Source organism: Rhinolophus hipposideros (assembly GCF_964194185.1).
Source record: "Rhinolophus hipposideros genome assembly, chromosome: 13".
NCBI lineage: Eukaryota > Metazoa > Chordata > Mammalia > Chiroptera > Rhinolophidae > Rhinolophus > Rhinolophus hipposideros.
In genome coordinates this window covers 55,475,844-55,495,143 of record NC_138059.1, presented here as the reverse complement: position 1 = coordinate 55,495,143, position 19,300 = coordinate 55,475,844, and the positions used below count along the sequence as shown (strand labels likewise).

The 19,300-nt window shown below is 35.2% G+C and overlaps 1 protein-coding gene across 4 annotated transcripts in view; it reads right to left on the bottom strand.

The window, feature by feature from the left end:
• Positions 1 to 19,300, bottom strand: part of UBXN2B (UBX domain protein 2B) — a 49,060-nt gene that overhangs the window by 12,169 nt on the left and 17,591 nt on the right. The window contains exons 3-9 of one of the 4 annotated variants that reach the window (XR_013994721.1): positions 17,487 to 17,637; positions 15,436 to 15,519; positions 14,495 to 14,604; positions 14,069 to 14,159; positions 10,739 to 10,876; positions 5,819 to 5,980; positions 2,408 to 4,911 (exon numbers count right to left, since the gene is read on the bottom strand). Coding sequence is in view for 3 of the 4 variants with exons in the window: in XM_081070063.1 (XP_080926189.1) it covers positions 4,749 to 4,911; positions 5,819 to 5,980; positions 10,739 to 10,876; positions 14,495 to 14,604; positions 15,436 to 15,519; positions 17,487 to 17,637 (808 nt within the window). In the remaining variant the exon portion in view is untranslated. Of the gene's footprint in view, positions 1 to 208; positions 4,912 to 5,818; positions 5,981 to 10,738; positions 10,877 to 14,068; positions 14,160 to 14,494; positions 14,605 to 15,435; positions 15,520 to 17,486; positions 17,638 to 19,300 lie in introns of those variants that run through there. The other 3 variants (XM_081070063.1, XM_081070064.1, XM_081070065.1) reach the window with 3 other exon arrangements.

The window sequence follows — 19,300 nt, the reverse complement described above, 5'->3', positions numbered from 1 at the left end:
TTGTTTTCGGCTGACGATTGTAATGTATGTGAGTGTTGTTGGCTCTCTCAGCTGCTGTGGGTAAGTCAGTCTATTTAAAAACACTTGCACTGCTAATATTTTATTCCAACATTACAATAATTTCCAATCTCATGTTTTGTGTGGCACTTTTTAGCTATAAATATTCGTTGCACAATATAGGTCTTTCTTGATTTTATCAATTATTTTTAATAAATACGTATTTTAATTTTTTTTTATAGTTTGCCATCACAATGAGTAAAGAGTGCAAAGAATGTTGGGAATACTTTAGAAAAGATAAAGAATCAGCTCGTTGCCAGATATGTTCCAAACTTTGCAACGCAAAGCATCATCAACCAGCGATCTATGTAAGTACCTAGAACACATCATGGAATGAAAAGGGAAAAAAGTCTGAATTAAATAATGATAAGCCAATGCCTTCATCTTCTAAGAGACAAACGACAATTTTACATTATGTCAAGGGATTGGATTTAGAAGAAAATGTAAGTAAATTAGCAACGTTGGATGGGATATCAGTCAACACCATCACAAAAAGTGAGTTTATGAGGGAAAGTTTCACAAGCAAAGGAATGCAGTTGCCAAGAAGTCCATCTTCAGTTATGACACTAATACATAATTATTATAGTAAAGTGAAACAACTGTACATCCAGAAATTGGATGTATTCAAATGTGATAATAAAAAAACTAAGTATTTCAATAGATGAGTGGATCAGTTGCAAGAATTGCAGATACATGAATGTTCACGTATACTGCAATGAGACCTCTATGAACCTTGGTTTAATAAAAATACATGGGAACTGTCCTGTGGAAAAAGTGTTATCCTTGCTTCAGGAAAGATTACAAAACTTTCAGTTAAAACTTGAAAGTGATACTGTTGGAATTACAAGTGACAGTGCAGCTGTTATGGAAAAATTCGGAAAATTATCATCGACTATTCAACAGTTCTGCTACAACCATGTGCTACATCTAGCTGTAACAAAAGTTTTTATGTTAAAAAGTTGAAAGGTGAAGCATCAGTGACTTGTAGCAGTGATAGTGAATTCAATACAGATTCTGAATATGAGAAAGATGATAACAGTGATTCTTAGTTGGTGTGGCCCGAGTTGATCAGTATGATTTGCAAGATGATTTATCTTCGGCAATTAGCACCGTATGAAGAATTGTGAAAATATTTAAATGTTCTACAGCAAAAAAATTCTTTTGCAGCAAGAAATAACAAGGAGTGAAAAGAAGGAACTAGAAGTCATTTTGGACTGTGAAACACACTGGAACACACTAGAGAGAACGATAGAGAGATTTTTAAAGATTGTAAATCCAATTAAGACTGTTTTACGAGAGCTGAAACACGATCACTTATGGAAAGAAGAGTATTATGAAATATCAAGAGGTATGTTGAATTGCTTACAACCTGTAAGATTATCAGTTGAAGGCTTAAGCAATAGAGAAGCTAATATTCTCACAAGTGAAGGAATTTTCAAGTTCCTGTTCAGTAATTTAGAAAAACAGAATTCTTTAATGAGCCAAATGCTTTAAAAGGAAACAAAATTTGAATTGGTTAAACGTAGAAATAGAGATCTTGTGTCTCTCATAAAGTACTTGAGCAACGTTAGTTGTCTATGTGAGATGGAAGAGGATGAATTTTTTGTCTTGTCAAGTAAGAATGAAATTGCACGATTGGCAAAGACATTAATGGAAAGACTTTTTAAAGGAACATTTACAGCAGCAGAAGTTCCAAGAGAAGAAATAAAGGATGTCCTTACAGAGAGTTCTGACATTAAAGCAGAATCTGATCTGACCTGTGAATTGACTAAAGCAGTATCAATTTCGACATCAAAGCTTAGCCCTATGCATGCAGACAAAATATTTGCTTCTCTAAGGAAGGAAATGAGCTTATATGAAGCAATGCATTCTCTCACTCCCAACTTGAAGATGCTTTTAGACGCACTCATAACAATTCGAACAATGTCTGCAGAAAATGAAAGAAATTTTTCCACAAGTATATCTGTTACAAAGTGAAGATCACGATTGTCTGATTGGACAATTAATGCTCTATGTTTCTTAAAAGTTTCATTTTAAAAAATGACAAATAAAAACTATTCGAAGTATATTTAAAATTTTCAAATGAATAATATTTGCATTTGTTTTCTATTAATGTTTAATTCAATAAATAAAATATTTACATGAGATTGGGAATGTTAATACATTGTGTGATATATGTAAAAACACTGTATACTATAAGTTTTGGTTAAATAAAGTTTGTATTAATTACATTGTTTACATTTTGAAAAAACCTGAAATATAACAGAAACCTAGCCAAAATAATACCGTACTGACCTCTGTTTAGCGTTCAGGGAAAGAGATGCACTAGTCATAAAATTCCAGTTGACCTCCATTTAGGAAATTTTATTCGCTCAAGTTTTGCGTTGACTTTTTATATACAGGAGTGTCTCGAAACCTCTGAAAGACTGCGCCAGGGCCATGAACCCCGGTTGCCCCACCTTCTCTACAGCTTTTCTGTTTATTAACATTTACTGTTAACAGCCATTATTACAGATGATCAATGAAAATTAAATAAAAAAGATTATTTTGGGAATTCTCGAAAAATACAATTTCCCATTCTCGATTGCCAAAGGTTCCAAAATGTCAGGAATTTGGAAACCCTAACAGTGCTATGAGCCACAGAAGACTGTTCCCAGGCTTTGAAACCTAACGCAGTGAACGTGGCACTGGTGACTCCTGTTTTCATTCCATTTTCCACTTTTCTTGAACAGGAATGTCTATAACTATTATTCTATGCCTCGGATACTACATTTGGGAGCAGATAACTGGTTTTCTAGGTTCACCGGTGGAGAGGAATTGTGTCCTGGGAATCACAACCGGATTCTCTATTATACCTGATTTAGATGATTTAAATGAGATTTGGGACTTTTGGGCTGGTGAGATTTATTTAGATAAGGTTTTGCATTTTAGTTGATGCTGTAATGGATTGAGACTTTTGAGCACCTTTGGATGGGGTGACTTCATTTGGGATGGATGTGATCTTTTGAGGCAGGAGTGAACTGTGGTAGACAGAGTGGTCCCCCAGAATGTTCATGTTCTAATCCACAAACATGTGAATTTTGCAGATGTGATTAGATTAAGCATTTTGAGATGAGGAGATTATCCTGGACTATCCAGATAAACTAAATGTAACCAAAAAGGTCCTTCTAAGAGAAAAGTGAGAGAATTAAAATTGGTAGTAAAAGATTAAGGGCAGAAGCAGAGATTGGACAGACGCAGCCATAAATGAAGGGACAGCCAGCAGCCTCTATAAGTCAGAAGAGGCAAATAACAGAGTCAGCCATGGGGCCTCCAGAAGGAACCTGCTACATGTTACTTTACATGGGGCAAACGGGCTTTAAAGAAGTGGTTAAGGTTACTACAGACCTTATGACGGGAGAGATAATCCTGGGTTATCTGGTGGAGCCAACGTAATTACGTGAGTCTTTGAAAGCAGAGAACCTTTCCTGGCTGTTCTCACAGAGATGCGCTAACAGAGAAGGGTCAGAGAGATACAATGTCACTGGCTTTGAAGATGGACACAGGAGGCCACAGGCCAAGGAATACAGATGGCCTCTAGAAGCTGGAAAGGCAAGGAAATGCTTCTCCTGCAGTTTCCGACAAGGAATGCAGTTTTGTCGACACCTTACTTGAGCCCAGTGAGACTCATGTTGAACATTTAACCTATAGAATTAGAAGATAGTACATCTGTGCTATTCTAAGCCACTAAGTTTGTAGCAATTAGTAATAGTAGCAGCAATAGAAAACTAACCAGGAGTTTAGTGGTGTCTGGGGAGAAGAAAAAGCTTTCCTATCATTCCTGATGTGGCCTGCTTCACTCAGGAAACCCCGGGCTTCAGCAGAAATGCAAACATTTCTGCTGGTCATTCTTCAGATTCAATTTGCCTGACAGAATTTACATTCCTGTATTGCTATACTCATTTTGTCCTGGAGTAGAATTCATTCTGAGTTGAACACTTAGAACAGTGTTTAGTATATATATATAGTGGGTCCTCTAGAAAAATGTGTTGAATTAATAAATGAATGGGATCAAGGCAGGCTCTGGGAGGCATTGTAATTCCTCTATTTTAAAGTGCTGTTTACCACATCTTCTCAAGAATTGCTGACCTTTATGTCCTTTTTTAGTTTATGATGGTCATAGTTCTGTAAAATACAAGGCCAAACTGTATTTTTTGATACAGTAATATAGTTAAATCTGTAAGTAAAAAGGATTCCTAATATCTTAAGAGAAACGATCAAAGCATTTCAAAATCAGAATACAGATACTTTTCTGTATATATCACAGAACAAATTTCAAAATATTTGATCAGAAGATTTCTTAACGGCTCTTGATCAATACAGCATCAAGAAACTTTAGTGCAAATTTTACAAAATGCATTTATCAAAATGGGGTTTTGTTCATTTTCTTTGCCAACAAGTGTTGTTATACGCTGAGCATGTAACAAATTGGTTTACTCAGGTATTTAAAAGCTATCAACGTAAGCCAGCCCTACACCTAAAAACAAACGTATTTATCTCAAAGCCTATTTCTAGTCTCACTAAGCCTGGAGGATAATAAATTCAAAATGTATCTGTATAAATAATAAAAACAACCTGGTTTTTTATGCTGTGTTTTCCTTATTCATATGGCACATTCTCTCTCACTACATGTTACTGCATGAATAGGAATATTATTTTAGTTGCTGGAGTATCACAGTGTTAAGAATATCTGCTTCTTGTAACGTCAGGCTTTCATCTGTTAGCTCTTTGTTTGGAAATGAAGTCACAAGAATAAAGTCAAGAGTTGCAAATTCAGGGCGGGACTGTACAATAAAGTCCCGAACATCCAGGATCCTGAGAAATAAGATAAAAATAATTTGTGATACAGCTTTATTGCCACATAAGCTTTTAGCTAAAATTAGATAATAAAAATTGCATATTTCTAATCCTTATTTAAATGCGTTGTAACTTTCTTCAATTTACGTTATTTCAATGGGTGGATTTATCTTAGTGTCAAGATAAAATGTGAGGATTAATTTTGTAGTGTACTTTTACTATGAAACAGGGACAATGTTCAGATGAGTTATGCACAAAATAAATGTCATAATGTTATTACACTGAAAGTACAGGTCCTATTCTTTTCAGAGCATAAAATATTTTAGCAGTACAAGACCCAGAAAAAGGTACCTTGGATTGGCCTTGTCAAAGAGAGTCTGAAACTATGAAAAGTCTAAGTCATAAGGATAATTGTTAAAAATTCACTTCACATACACATAACAACTCAACTAAGGTCATAAATGTATCTCTTAGAGGGATACAATCAACAAATTAAAGTAATATCTTATTAGCACAACAAATGTCCATGTACAAGTGAATGTTAAAATGACATTTAAAACAGTTTATCTGAAATACTTGACAATAACCCAATGAAACTTTACCATTTATATGAAGATTTTCTATATAGAAAAAGTCAATACTAACCAGAATTATAAATTTTATGAGTAAAGTTCAAACAAGGTTTTACCATATTAAATTAAATCTGATTCCACTTTACATGGCTTTAGCAACAGTGCGAAACCAGCTTTTAACAATTTTATTTTTTTGAGTGATATCTGGATTTGCATTAGTATTATCCTATTAAAGTTTTTTCTTCTATCAAAACCATACTGCAAATATAAAGAATTTAATTTTCTTCATTCCTCAAACCACATACAGTTTTACATAGATGAGTAACCACACGTCTAAGTGCAAGCCAGCTTACCTGTGTGTACTATTGAATCTTTGTATCAAACGACTGCCATCTGCCAGCCTGATCTGAATTTTTGTTGTTGGCACTGAATCATCAATAAGAACAACTGCATTAAGTATTGACTTATCCTCCTCTTCTGGGGAGGAAGGTGTACTGATGATTTCAGGTGTAAGGCTAAGGAAGAAGAATTATAATTAGAGCACAAATCCGAATACATATGACACACTGAATGCAGTGGAATAACCACTCATACCCAATTCTCTAGTTATCCCCCTGTCGTCTGGACTAAGAAAAACATGGCTTCCTTTGAGTCGCCTACACTTCTTCCAACCTCTCTCATTGTAATTATTTTGGTTCCTGTGATTTTGATTTAGTTTATCCAATCTTTTTCAAAAGCCTAAGTTTGTATTCTTTCCTCCTTTATCTCTGAAATTTCAGGAGACTGTTTAGCACAACAGTCTTTAGTCAGAAATCTAAGTGACTTTGAGTTAATGTCAAAGAATGACTAACAGCACAGACAGACTTGGCTTCATATCCCCATTTTGTTAATTGTGTAACATTAAGTAATCTTTTTGAATCTCAATTCTATCATTTATGACATGGGGGAAATAATACTGTTATGAACATATGTTATACAGGCATACCTCAGAGATATTGCAGGTTTGGTTCCAGATCAACACAATAAAGCAAATATTGCAATAAAACAAGTCATAATCTATTTCCTGGTGGAGGGTTTTGCCTTCTATTTGTAAAAAAATGCAAAATATGTGAAGCGCAATGAAGCGAAGTGCAATAAAACGAGGTCTGCCCAAACCTGTAAGTCCTAGAACAGTGTTTCATCCGATGCCAGCTATTTATGCACATTATTAGCACTAAATCACTCATATTAAATCATATTAAATAAGATATTTTAGTTATGTTAACTTCAGTATTTAGCATTCCAAGTCACACCTTTTTTGCTGCTTAAAACTTTCTCCTTATTATTCAACTAATCAAACTTTAGTGACATTTTTAATCAATTGTTTCAAGTATTACATTAAAAAGAAAATTTTAAAATAAGGAAGAGGGCATTGGTAAAACAAGGTTTCTAGGCAAACTGGAGGAAAGGATGTAGGTTGTAAGCAGAGCAATTCCCTCAAACAGGAGGAGAAACATCTTCTTCAGACTTAAAACAGGAAGGTAAGGATGAATTTTAAAAACTCAGAGGCTAAGGGGAGTATATCAAGAAAGTTAATTCTTATCAGGCTCTGTTTTCTCAGTGAAGCTGGAAGCAGAGCACTCCCCTGAGAGGGATGCTTAAGGAAAGCAGAGAATGTGTGGCAATGTCCTCTGAGAATGGGAAGGCACAGCCTGCCTGCTCAGCATGGTGTGCGAACGCCCCAGCAGCACTGAACTGCACAGGGTCAGACAAACACAGTGGCTGCAGAGTAAGGCAAAGGGGCTACAGAATCACTATGATAAGAGGATGAAGACAGGGCAAGAAAGGGGCTGTCAGACTATAGAAAAAACAGCCCTAAAGGGTCCAGTGACCACGATGAAGTCAAACCTAAGGTATAGTGGTGGGATGAGCATGAGTGGCAAAGAGAATCTTTTGGAATGAAACAGTATGACAAACAGGCAGTGATTATTCTTAAGTAGGAAGAGATTGGCTTCACATCATGATTTTTATCTTCATACACACCAGCTCAAAAGCCTGCAGTGAATGTCTGTTTGTTAGCCCTGCCTATCAAAAATGATTCTGTGATTTTCTAAGTTTTTTGCTTGTCCTGCTCTACTCTAGCTCACTAAGGTAATTTTTATTAAATAACACAATTTATTCTACCATTGTAACTCTGCAGTTTTACATCTATGATTTGCATGCTCGTAGTATATTAACTGAGGGTACTAGTTAATATTTTTATTACGTTTAGGTTAACCTCAAAATTATTTGTACATCACAATAAAAATTAGTTTAGTTTCCACCTAGACTGCCAGCTACGGAAGACAATGGAATTATTTCCATTTCTACTTTGTTTGCTTTTTTAAAATTATTTCTCTGTTCAGTACATAGTTGCTGGAACTCTTGGGAAATAAGCCATTTTAGAAAGCTATTTTCTGAATAAAGGTTAACCATTAGAACTTTTATATTCAATATATTTCTTAATATAAAGTCTAAAATGTTCTACGCAATTCTTCACTTTCTTAGACTATATGAGGTGTGATAAAAAAATATGGTGAATGTTTAAATAAAAAAAAAATTATTACAGTAAAAGACACATTGTCATTAATCCCCCTCAAAATACTCCCTTATTTCAAACACACTTATTCCATTGTTTTTGCCACTTTCTGAAGCAGTTCTGAAAGTCCTCTTTTGTAAGTGTCTTTAGTTGCGCTGTTGTGGCTGCCTCACTGTCCTGAATCGATTTCATGGTCATTTTGACTTTGGGGAAGAGCAAGAAATCGCATGGTGCCAGATCCAGTGAATAAGGTGGATGACGATACACTGTGTAATGTTTTTAGTTGACAGAAATTGCCATACCAGAAGCGATGTGTGACACAGAGCGTTGTCATGATGGAGGATGATCTAGGGCACACTTTAAAACACACCTTCTCTCAATTATAGCTCACACCTGACTGTACCGAACAAGTTGAAACTTGTCACATATTGTTACTAAGGTTTGATGTGCCGCTTCCCATACTGAAGATCCCTGTGTTTCCACTGGATGGCACTCAGCAGCAGCATTCACAGCATTTTTTGATCACACCTCATATATATTCAACTATTCAGTATTTGGATTCATGTGCATTGCTTAGGCTCACAACACCACACAAATCTCCTAGTGTAAATTTCCTACACATCAGAAGCTAAAAATTCTAAAGACTACGCTTCTCAGACTCCCTTGTAGCTAGGATTTTATATGATTTCATCTTTCTACCGAGTGAACAAATACATGTATGGTGAAATTAAGCAGTGGAAGTGGAAGCTATGTAGTTCTTCTGGTTACCAAGGTGTTGGAGGAATTTGCTTCTTTTAGAACAGTCATGATGGAATGTTCTAGTGTCTGTTCTAGTTCATAGTTTCAAGGGCACTGAGCAAAGCGATGAAGGCACAGGAGGTGTCTTCTCTAGGAAGTTCTCTCTTGTATTTGTTTCTCTGACTATGGAATGCTTGGTTTGGTATCTCTTTCAGAAATTCTACAAACTATCCAAGGCTCTGTAAAAAAAACCTTTACTATTTCAAGTAGGAAGTAGATTTTGTTTTATACAATCAAAACCCCTGACCAGTATGGCTAACAATTAACAGCATTATCACCACTAATCTTTGTCATTTTCCCCTGTTTTTTTCTCCTTTTTTTTTTCTTTTTGGACATTTTCTCTAGCTATTTATTTGCCGTATTAGAAAAAAGGTTGGCCTTTGTAAGATACTATAACCAGATAATATCCTTAATTTTATGAGTTGCAATTACCAATTATAATCATTGGCTCTTCTCAACTATCTTTCCTTTATGCTATTTTCTTCAATTCTAGATTTACTATACTTCTACTAACAAAGATGTGCATTCTAACATTAATTCTTCATCATAAATTTAAATAATAGAAAATGAATATGTATAAAGTAAGAGATGACTGGGTATTTTAACTGTGTTCTAATTAAGAATCGTAATCTCAATAAACATTAGGAAAAATGAGAAATGCTAGAAAATATTGAAAATAAATAAATCTGGGGGTCATAGCTATAAAAATAAAAGGAGGGAAGAAACAGAACAATCCAGGAGAAGTTTGACCTGTACTGGTGGTAAAGAGAAATGAGGAAGAACATTTCTAAGTAGACCTGTTACTGGGCATTGTAGGATTTGGGTCCTAAAAAAATCCAGGTCAACACACATTCCTGTATTTTTTACATGTCTCAGAAATCAGTCTCTAAAGCAAAAAAGGATACAAAACTGGAGACTTGAGATGTGAAAGACAAAGAAAGAACCAATACTGAATTCTTTCTTATTTTGAGAAATGAGAGGGGAATATAAAACCAGTGTACACAAGGCAATTGAAAAGAACTTGAATGGGAAGGACTCATGTACTTGAAAAGGAACAAAGCATGTACAAAGGATTATGTTGCAAACATGGCCAATGCTGCAATTCCACAATTCACCTGTAGTAATATGTGGACAAATAGGGGATACTTTTTACCAACATATTTTACAAGGTTTATGAAGAGTCTTATAAGCCGTGACTATTATAAAGGAGTCTATTCATACACTGTACCATGCACACTGGTTTCTAAATTGTGCTTGGCAAAGTCCGAGGGGTTCTCTGGAAATGTCTTAGAGACAATTCCTTCCTTCTGCAACAAGTTTATTTTGGGCTTCCATAACTTGAAGAAAGAATTTCACTGCTTAAAATATATTGAAAACAACCAACTTACACACATTGCTCTTGAGCAAGAGCTTAACAATTACTTATGGCAGACAGGCATGTTTAATGCGCTACTCTAAGATACCTATTGTTTTATTTAATCAAATTTTTTTTCCCCTTTAGAATTTCCTCTTCAAACCCATGTAATCAGAAAGAGGCAGGACAGTATAGTGGTAAAACCACACACTGTAGAGCCAGAGTGCCTGTTTTGAATTCCACATGCTAACCAGTTCTCAGCTCAATCAATTTGGGTAAAATACTGCATCTGCCAATGGAGGAACAACAGTATGCTAATGGAAGAGTTGTTGTGAAGATTATGTGAGTTAATGTATGTAAAGTGCTTACAGGGCCAGGAATGTGGTAACTGCTACTTAAGTATTAGCTACTAATATTAGCACCAGATTTGCATATCTAATTCCATCAGCAAGTCTTCATAGTGTTTATATCTGAGGTTTTACTTTCTAGGTTACTTGCTATTTTATTCTCAAAGAAAATTCATGTTGAACAAAGACAATTATTTATCTCATTTTAGGATTTTACCTTCCAAGTTTTTGTCCTTCTCCACTAAAAGCTTTGAATCTCAGTCTGGGTTTTATGTATTCTTGACCCTGATGATCCTCCATATCCAAATTCACTTGGCCACCGTGAACCAGTCTCTGAAGCTCCGGGGGAATCTCTCTTTTAAAAAGGGGAAAAGGGTTTTCATTAACTTTTTGAAAAAAATGAATCTATACTATTGAGATGTGGAAAAGATGTTAGAAAAATTTGCCTTCATTGGGTGATGTTAGCTTTTGTCTGTTAGCTTTTTGTTCCCTCACATGAAACTGCATGTGAGGTGATGGTTAGCATATGGTTAAGAAAATTCTCACTTATCTCATCCGTGCCAGGGGAGATATGAGGTGATGAAGAGTCGTTTTGTCTGTTTCACCCGCATCAGCAGATGAGGTAAAGAAGTAACTAAGTTATATCAGAATGACGTGACAGGCATGTTGCCAGGCTTTGGAAGACCTTGGGCCAATGGGCCCAGGCGAGAACAGTAGGTATTGTTTGTCCAAATACACTGGCCCTTCAGCTGGATAAACAGTATTTTTATCTTGCAGAACCCTCCCAGAACTGGCTATTTTCCCTGAGGGGAGGCAGGAACAATAAGCTTGGCTCTAAGGTACATCTGAAAAAATATATAAGATAGACCTCAGTTGGCAGTGTAAAATTCGTCATTTGTCATTGGTGTCATTCTAACATTTTGGAAACTTGTTGCAACATGCAGCTTACATCAGGAGAGGCCCTGGCTTCCAGCAGCAAGCCTGGTGAGGTCTGGCTGGTTCCTGACCTCTCCAGTGTTGCTCCCCACGGTTAGCCTTTTTGAGAACTTGTTAACATTTTAGAAACTTACATAAAGCAGCATCAGGAGATGCCCTAACTTCCAGCAGCAGCAACAACAACAACAGCAGCAGTATTTTGAGAACTTGTTAGCATTTTAAAATCCTGTATACAGCTTGCAGCTTGCAACATCAGGAGATGCCCTAACTTCAAGTAGCAGCAACAACAGCAACAACGGAAATGGCAGCAGCATTCTTGCGAACTTGGTAGCATTTTGGAAATTTGTATGCAGCTTGCAGCTTGTAGCATCAGATGCCTGTTTTCCAGCCACGGACCTGGAAAAGTTTTGTTTGATTCCTGACCTTTCCACTGTTGTTTCCCCACAGTTTGGTGAGCTTTTGGCATCTACTGTAATAGTTGCTATCCCATAAACTTTTTTTAATGCTTTTAGATACTCCTTATTGATGTTATTTGTGTATTTAGCCAAGTGATTTTTTTGATCAAATAGTAAACATATGTTGGGATCTCTTAAACTTGTATGTATGTGTACTTCTTTGACATGACATTGTTATCAATGTATATACTTTCTGTCATTAATACATTCTTTTAAGTGCCTTTGTCTTTTGCTATTGTATATTGCTAAATAAACTGATTGGATATTGCTAAATAAATTAATTACCCTCTCTAGCGTGTCCCTCCTCTTTCTTTACCCTGCTCATCATTACATGAGATTACTATAATTAAGTTGTGAGCTACACTGGAAAACAGCAATTTTTGCTTAAATTATAATAGAAAAATTTCCATGATGATTGATTACTCCCTGAAGATATTTTTCTTAAAGTTGCATCACATTATTCCTTAGTGATTCTCAGCACAGGGTTTTTTGTTATCATAGTGATCTTGGAGTGCTTCTGACATTCAGAAAGCCAAATTGTAAGACAGCAATTCATGCCTAAATTAGCACTAGAAAATTCCTATAAGGACACAATAGTTGATGCAGATATTTCTTTCTAAACTCCCTGGAGGAAGTTTTCAAAATTGAGAGGGGTGTTTTGAATCGTGGTGTCATTCGCGAGTGCTGCAGCTCAGTCAGGGTGGCGTGAGAGATGCTTGCTCTTCCATGCAGAATTCATGTACAATGAAGACTTGTCTCGGGTTCCACAGAACTGATTGCCCTGCCAGACAGTCACATGATGACAACAGTGTTTATGTCTGAGCCTGAAACATTAGGCTTAGGCTCTGTTGTACATAAAAGCAAAAACTTTTTTTTTGTACTCTTAATAATATGCTTTGAAATTTCCATTTTCCACATAAACTGAGGGAAGACTATACTTGGTTTTGTTTGGAAATTTACAAAGTCCCTGACTGCAATGCCACTTATTGTAATGAAGTTGCCAACTTCACGTACCTCATTATTCCATCTGTATGTCTGTCACATTTAAATGTGAAGTGCTAGATTGCACACAGGTGCAAACTATCTGACTACTTCATTACATCTTCTGGTGTGATCATACCCTGGTATTTATAAATTGAATATGTATAATTTTATGATGAATTACTTTTATTCCTTCAATATTTTTAAGATAAAATTTACGTCATTTTTTGGAAACAATATGCCTATATAGATTATATTATCTATCAGTTCTTGGAGGATAGTGAAGGTAGTGTTACAGAATATTTGTTATAAAAATGGGACAATGATTATGTATAGTTGACAATCACTATCTGACATCATGTTTTTCAGTCTTTTCTAAAAGAGTTCTTGATCATAATTTGTACTTGAGGATACAGTACTGCTCAAATTAAAGAAAAACACCAATATTTCACATACTGTGATTGTGTGAACAGTAGCCTACAGAGTTTATGGATTATTTTCATTTAATACATAAGTTTCGATCTATATTATCAGTACATTCACCAATCTATTCTTTTCTTCTTCCACCATCTTGAAATAAGCCATCAATTTCAACATCTTCACTTACCAGATGAACACTTCCCCTACTCAGTCATTCCCAGCTCCTTCCCAGTGACTCTGAGGTTTCCAAGTCCACAGCATTGACTTCATTAAACTATTATATCCTTGCATTTACCTCACCATATGCTGCCTCCGAGGATAGCCTCCCACTTTTCTCAATGACTTCAGCATACCGTTTACAGCACTTCTGGCCTTTTTTTTTGGATATCCTGACATTATCTTTGTAGAATTCAAATTAAAAATTGAGGCTAATTAGTGTCCTAAAATAATTCTCCTTCACAGTTTCTTCATTACCTCAACTCCAGTGAATTTCATCTCCACTCCTCTTCAGCCACTTTGCTTGGACATGTATTTCATCACTTGGAAAAGCCGACCTTCAATTCCTGGATTTAGTATAACCTCCTACTCCAGTCCTTTCACTGCTGCTTAAATCTCCCAGTTCATCACCAATATCTCTTCGAAATAGCTCATTCTTTAGCAAGAAGGGCTAGCTAATGAGGTATGATGTTTAGACGTGTCAGAGAACTATGTAAAACTATCTGATTTACTTTCACAAATTGTAACTTCAAACTAACCTTTTGAAATCTTCTGCCAGAAGCAATGCCACCTTAAAAGATTTCTAATATAAGTCGCTGAATTTCAGGCATACATGCAATGAGAGTCACCCTGTCAACAGTAAGCAGGATAGTGGCTTAGTGGGTGGGCAGCTTCACGCTGAGCAATTCACTGATTCATCACATTAAGATGATTCTTCTCAGAGTTGGGACCATAGCTTCATCAGATTTTAAAAGGGATGAACGTGTACTGGTCCCCCAACCCTCACAGTTGAGAACCAGTGACTTACAGATAGGAATATGTACTTTATATACTTAAAAATACCCTTCCTCCCAAGAACCACTTATATAACTATTAAAAACCAACAGTGCACTACTGAATGGTACTCTGTTAAAAAAAAAAGTCCCACCCCAAGTAACAAATAGAATACAAAGAACACATCTTACCCTCTCTTAACAGATTCCAGAAATTGAGCATTTGTTGGGTCACTGTAAGGTCTCAATTCTCCATCATCTAAACTGAAACCGTTCCTCCACAATTTAAGCAAAATCTGAACCTTTTGTGCATAGGAAAAAAAAAGAAATACAAAAATGTATCTGTATCACAAAATTTTAAGTTTCAAATGTGATATTTCACAACATATTAAACCATTTACTTCATTTAAAACATGAAGGTATTTGTACTATCTTTATTCATAGTTATTTAAAATAAAGACTCCAATGAAACCATGTGTTTGTTAAGCAGGCTTGTATTTAGCTTAACAAATGGACAAGAGCTGAAATACCAAAGGTCTCACAGGTCCCTGCTGGACCCTGTCCTCAAACTACAACTGTTTCTCATTCACTGAGAAAACGAAAGCAACGTGAGCATCCAGCTGCCACTCTGTACCCACCACTGTCCTTCATATGCATCTGTATTCTTCCCCGCTACACAGCTTAGATAGTCATTCCAAAGGGCAAGACAGAATTTCCAGCGACCTTTCAAGGTTAAACTACACATGTTTAAAATGGTTATAACTCCAAAATTTCAAAAGGCAACAGAAATAAAGAATGACTTTCGGTATTTCTATGTTTACAACGCATTCTATATTACGACAGTACACCATATGTAACAATCATTATAATATACCTATATGTAAGCTCATTTTTACAATGAATCATATATTCTTTCAACAAATAGTTATGTACCTCTAAGTGCAAGGCACAAGTGGGATACAAAATATAAAATTTGAGACTGAAATTTACACATTAACATTACTCATTTTAAACCATGTTTCACAAAGTAACGAAACAAAGAGATTATATTTATATTATGAATTTTTAAATTTGAAACAAACAGTAACTAGAGGAAAGTATCTATACTTTTTAATTTTAATTACTGTACCTACATCTTGCAGCTTATTTTCTCCATAGATGTATTCAGACTGTTTACAAAAGGAACTACCCAATCTGTAGCCTCCACCTGCAAATGACTAAAATATGTAACAAGTGAGCTAAAAATCCACTAATGCTTATTAAGCAAAATGTTATGATAACATGTGATATACGTTTAAAAACTAGATCAATTGTGATTAGCCAAACTGGTTTGTGCTTTCCAAGAAAATTTTATATTAAAATTAAAGTGTTATGCTACAGAGAAGTGTATTCAAATAAGAAATTATGGTTCTTCCCATAAGAAAATTAGCAACTCAGGAGCTAAAATAATTTAGCCAATCTTAAACAATGAAATACATTTATACACTGAAATATATATTTCCAAGCATAACCAGATTTTAGAAAGTCACTTTTTAATGACAAGTTTTATAGTAAAAATTATAATGCTTAAATCATATTTCACAAAGTAAATAAGAGATTCATAGAGCAAAGGAAAAATTTTATAAATGGGTACAAATTACCTTGAAGAAAAGCTCTATACTTATTTTATAAGCTGTTTTTTTTATCAACTATAACATTTCAACTACAACTGTACTTTTTATTTTGCTATACTAATCACAAGTAGTGTGATTCTATTTTTCAGGTAGAATAGCGTATAAAGTTAAAAACCCCATTCCTTTTAATCACCATTTATATCATAAATGAGCTTTTAATTATCACATTGCTTTCTTTTCTCTAGACTATATCAATTCCACATTTTTCTTAGAGATTTGGAGAACTTGCAAGAACGAAAATTACCATAGATTTGACTAAAAAAGAATTGCAAGCTATTGGTAAATTATGAAATTTAAAATTTATGTTTCATTTAGAATAGTGGTTCTCAAATTTATGTTTCATTTAGAATAGTGGTTCTCAACAATGAGCAGAAATACTTTTCCAAATGATGACACACGCCTAGGCACACCTGAACCTACCTACTGAACACTAACAGCTGAGGCCATGAGGTAGTTTAGAAAACCTCCCCAAATGATTTAAGGGAATTCAGGTGGAGAAAAGTTAATTATGAGAATATGTGACAAGTATACACAAAACTACATTTGAAGTTTTCTTTAATATACTAATACTGTGTAAGTTGATATATTTATAAAAGCTGTATAAAAGTTTTGTATAAATTGAAGAAGGTACAAAAATAATATAAGGAAGGAAGGAAGGAAGGAGAGAGCCTTTCCAACAAACGATGATGAAGCAACTGGACCTCCAAAAGTACAAATATGAACCTCGATATAAAACTTTATGTAAAATCAACTCAAAATGTGTCATAGTTTTAAATGTGAAATGTCCAACCATAAAACTTGTCTAGATAACACAGAGAAAATCTTTGGGACTATTTAAGGTTAGGTGAAGAGTTCTTAGGACACTAAAAGCATAATCCATAAAATAAAATAAAAAGGATAAATTGGACTTTATCAAAATTTAAAACTTTTGCTCTATCAAAAACCCTGGTTAGAGAATGAAAAGATAAGCTACAGTCTAGGAGGAAATATTTACAAATCATATATCTGACAAAGAACCCGTATCTATTAAAACATAAAGAACTCTCAAACAATTTCGTTTGTAACAAAACAAAAAATCCAATTTAAAAATGGGCAAAAATCAGAAAGATGTTTTACTGAAGAAGATAACAAAGATCATGGCAAATTAGCACATGCAAAAATATTCAACATCATAGGCTAACGCAAATAATAGCATTAGCCATTAGGGAAATGGGGGAAACTAAGTGAAAAGTACACAGGACCTCTCTGGATACTTTTTGCAGATTGCTGTGATTCTTTACTATTTCAAATGAAAAAGGTAAATAGAGGATTTACACTGAAATGTAAGAAACTTCTTCAACTTTCAATCATCAATACAAATATTACAATCTTATAAAAATGAATCAAAGCTTTAAAACAAATATACAGTTAAAAAAAGAATGCTGTAATACAATAATATAAAAACTATAGAGGTCAAATCTATAAATAGCACTTTTAGTTTTAAATATTTAGTTTTAAAATTGAGCATTTACCTTAGATTTGTCATCACCTGAAGCTCTTGTGGCTTCATTCAAAGGGATAGCCCCATGTTCCTTCGCCTCTTTGAAAAGTTCATTCACAATTTTCCCAGTTGAAGGTCGAACTATATGTAATCCACTGTATTCATGTTCACTTGAATAAAACCTTTGAATATCACAGTTGTGAATAAAAACTTAGAATACAGACATAAACTACTTTAAAGTAAAAAGCTACACAGTCTTAGGAAATAACTTACCTAAAAAAATAATTTGTATGCCTTCTGTTGAAATATTTAATTTAAAAAATAGGAATAAGGAATTAAATAGTGAAGAGGTCGTATGGTTTCTGATAGTTTATGAAGATTCTCGTAGCAAGTTCAGCCATCTGGCATGAGAACTAGCTTGTTTCTTCCTCCCTCACCCTTTCCATTTGCTTATTAAATACATCTCTTTCACAACTTAAGCACTTTTGGTATGCATGGGGTGGAGCAGTTTTGACAACCAGAAGTTAAGTCTCTTCTCCTGACAAATCCACACTCAGTAGGGACCTCGTTAGTAAAGAGACTTCTAGATTTAGATAGTGTGAACATCTAAATCTAGACCACACGGCTATATATAGAGGGCTTACACCTCAGAAATTTTTGGACTGAAAAATTGTAATCCTGTGTTAAAGTAATTTAGACCACAAATTTTTCAGTGAATGAACTATGTAATAACTGATTTCTACTCTGATTCCAACTTCATAATAGTCTTTGGAACAGAAACATTTCCTTTACATGAGATTAGTACCCTATTTTATCTCGTAAGATTTTTTTTCCATCAAGAATAACAGAAAATACAACCAATGAAGTCTCAACATGGAGCCCTCCAGTATAAGATGACAATCAGAGTGCATATGATTAACTACCTATACCCTCCAATCCAGTTTTAAATTTGCACTGAACTGACTCACCAAACAAAACAAAGGGGGTAAACAGTATCAGCACTGGAGATTAAGAATGGAGGTCACCTTCAATACTTTCTCCAAAATTAGTATAGGGAAACTGAACAGAATGAGGGAAGGGCAGACCAGCCCGCACTCAACTCACTGTAAGTGAAGGAAAAATCCACCTGGAGAACAAGTGGACAGCAGGAAGCAGAACTCACTAAAGTGAGGCTGGCTTACAACTGCTGAGGCGGGGATGGACGTGGATGTGGGGCAGCCTCCATCCTGCCAGGCTCTGGGGAAGTACAGAGGTGCGAGTTTACCCAGAGCGGAGGCTAAAGGAAGCCTTCCTGCCAAGCTGATACTCAGAAAGCCCGGTGCAACAAGCAAGAGGAAGGCTGCCACAGCTGGCTCTTAAGACAACCATTAATGTTAGAAGGAGCTTGATAGCAGATGATTCTAGGTAGCCATAAGAAAGGAAGAAGGGAAAAGGAAAGCAAATGAGAAAGGAAGGGGAAGAAAGAAACAGAAGAGAATGGAAAAAACAAAGAAAGGAAACAAAGCTTCCCATTGTAAGCTATCTCCTGTTGTAGCTCTTCCGCTCCCCACCCCACGTCTCCAATTTGGCAAACTACGACTGTAAATTCCTTGTTTCTGCCTTGGTGAGAAAGACCTTACTGGAAAACCAGACATAGGAAAAGCGTCTTTATGGTTACAGCTTTTTTATTACCTGTTTAAGAAATCTTTGCCTACTTCAAAGTCGTGGAGATGCTCTATTTCTTCTAGAACTTTTATGTTTTCCTTTTAGATTTAGATCCACAATCCATCCATTTCTCCTCTTTCATATTTAAGTATACCTATATCTTTGACTCTCATTCTCTATTTAAACTCATCCGATCATCAA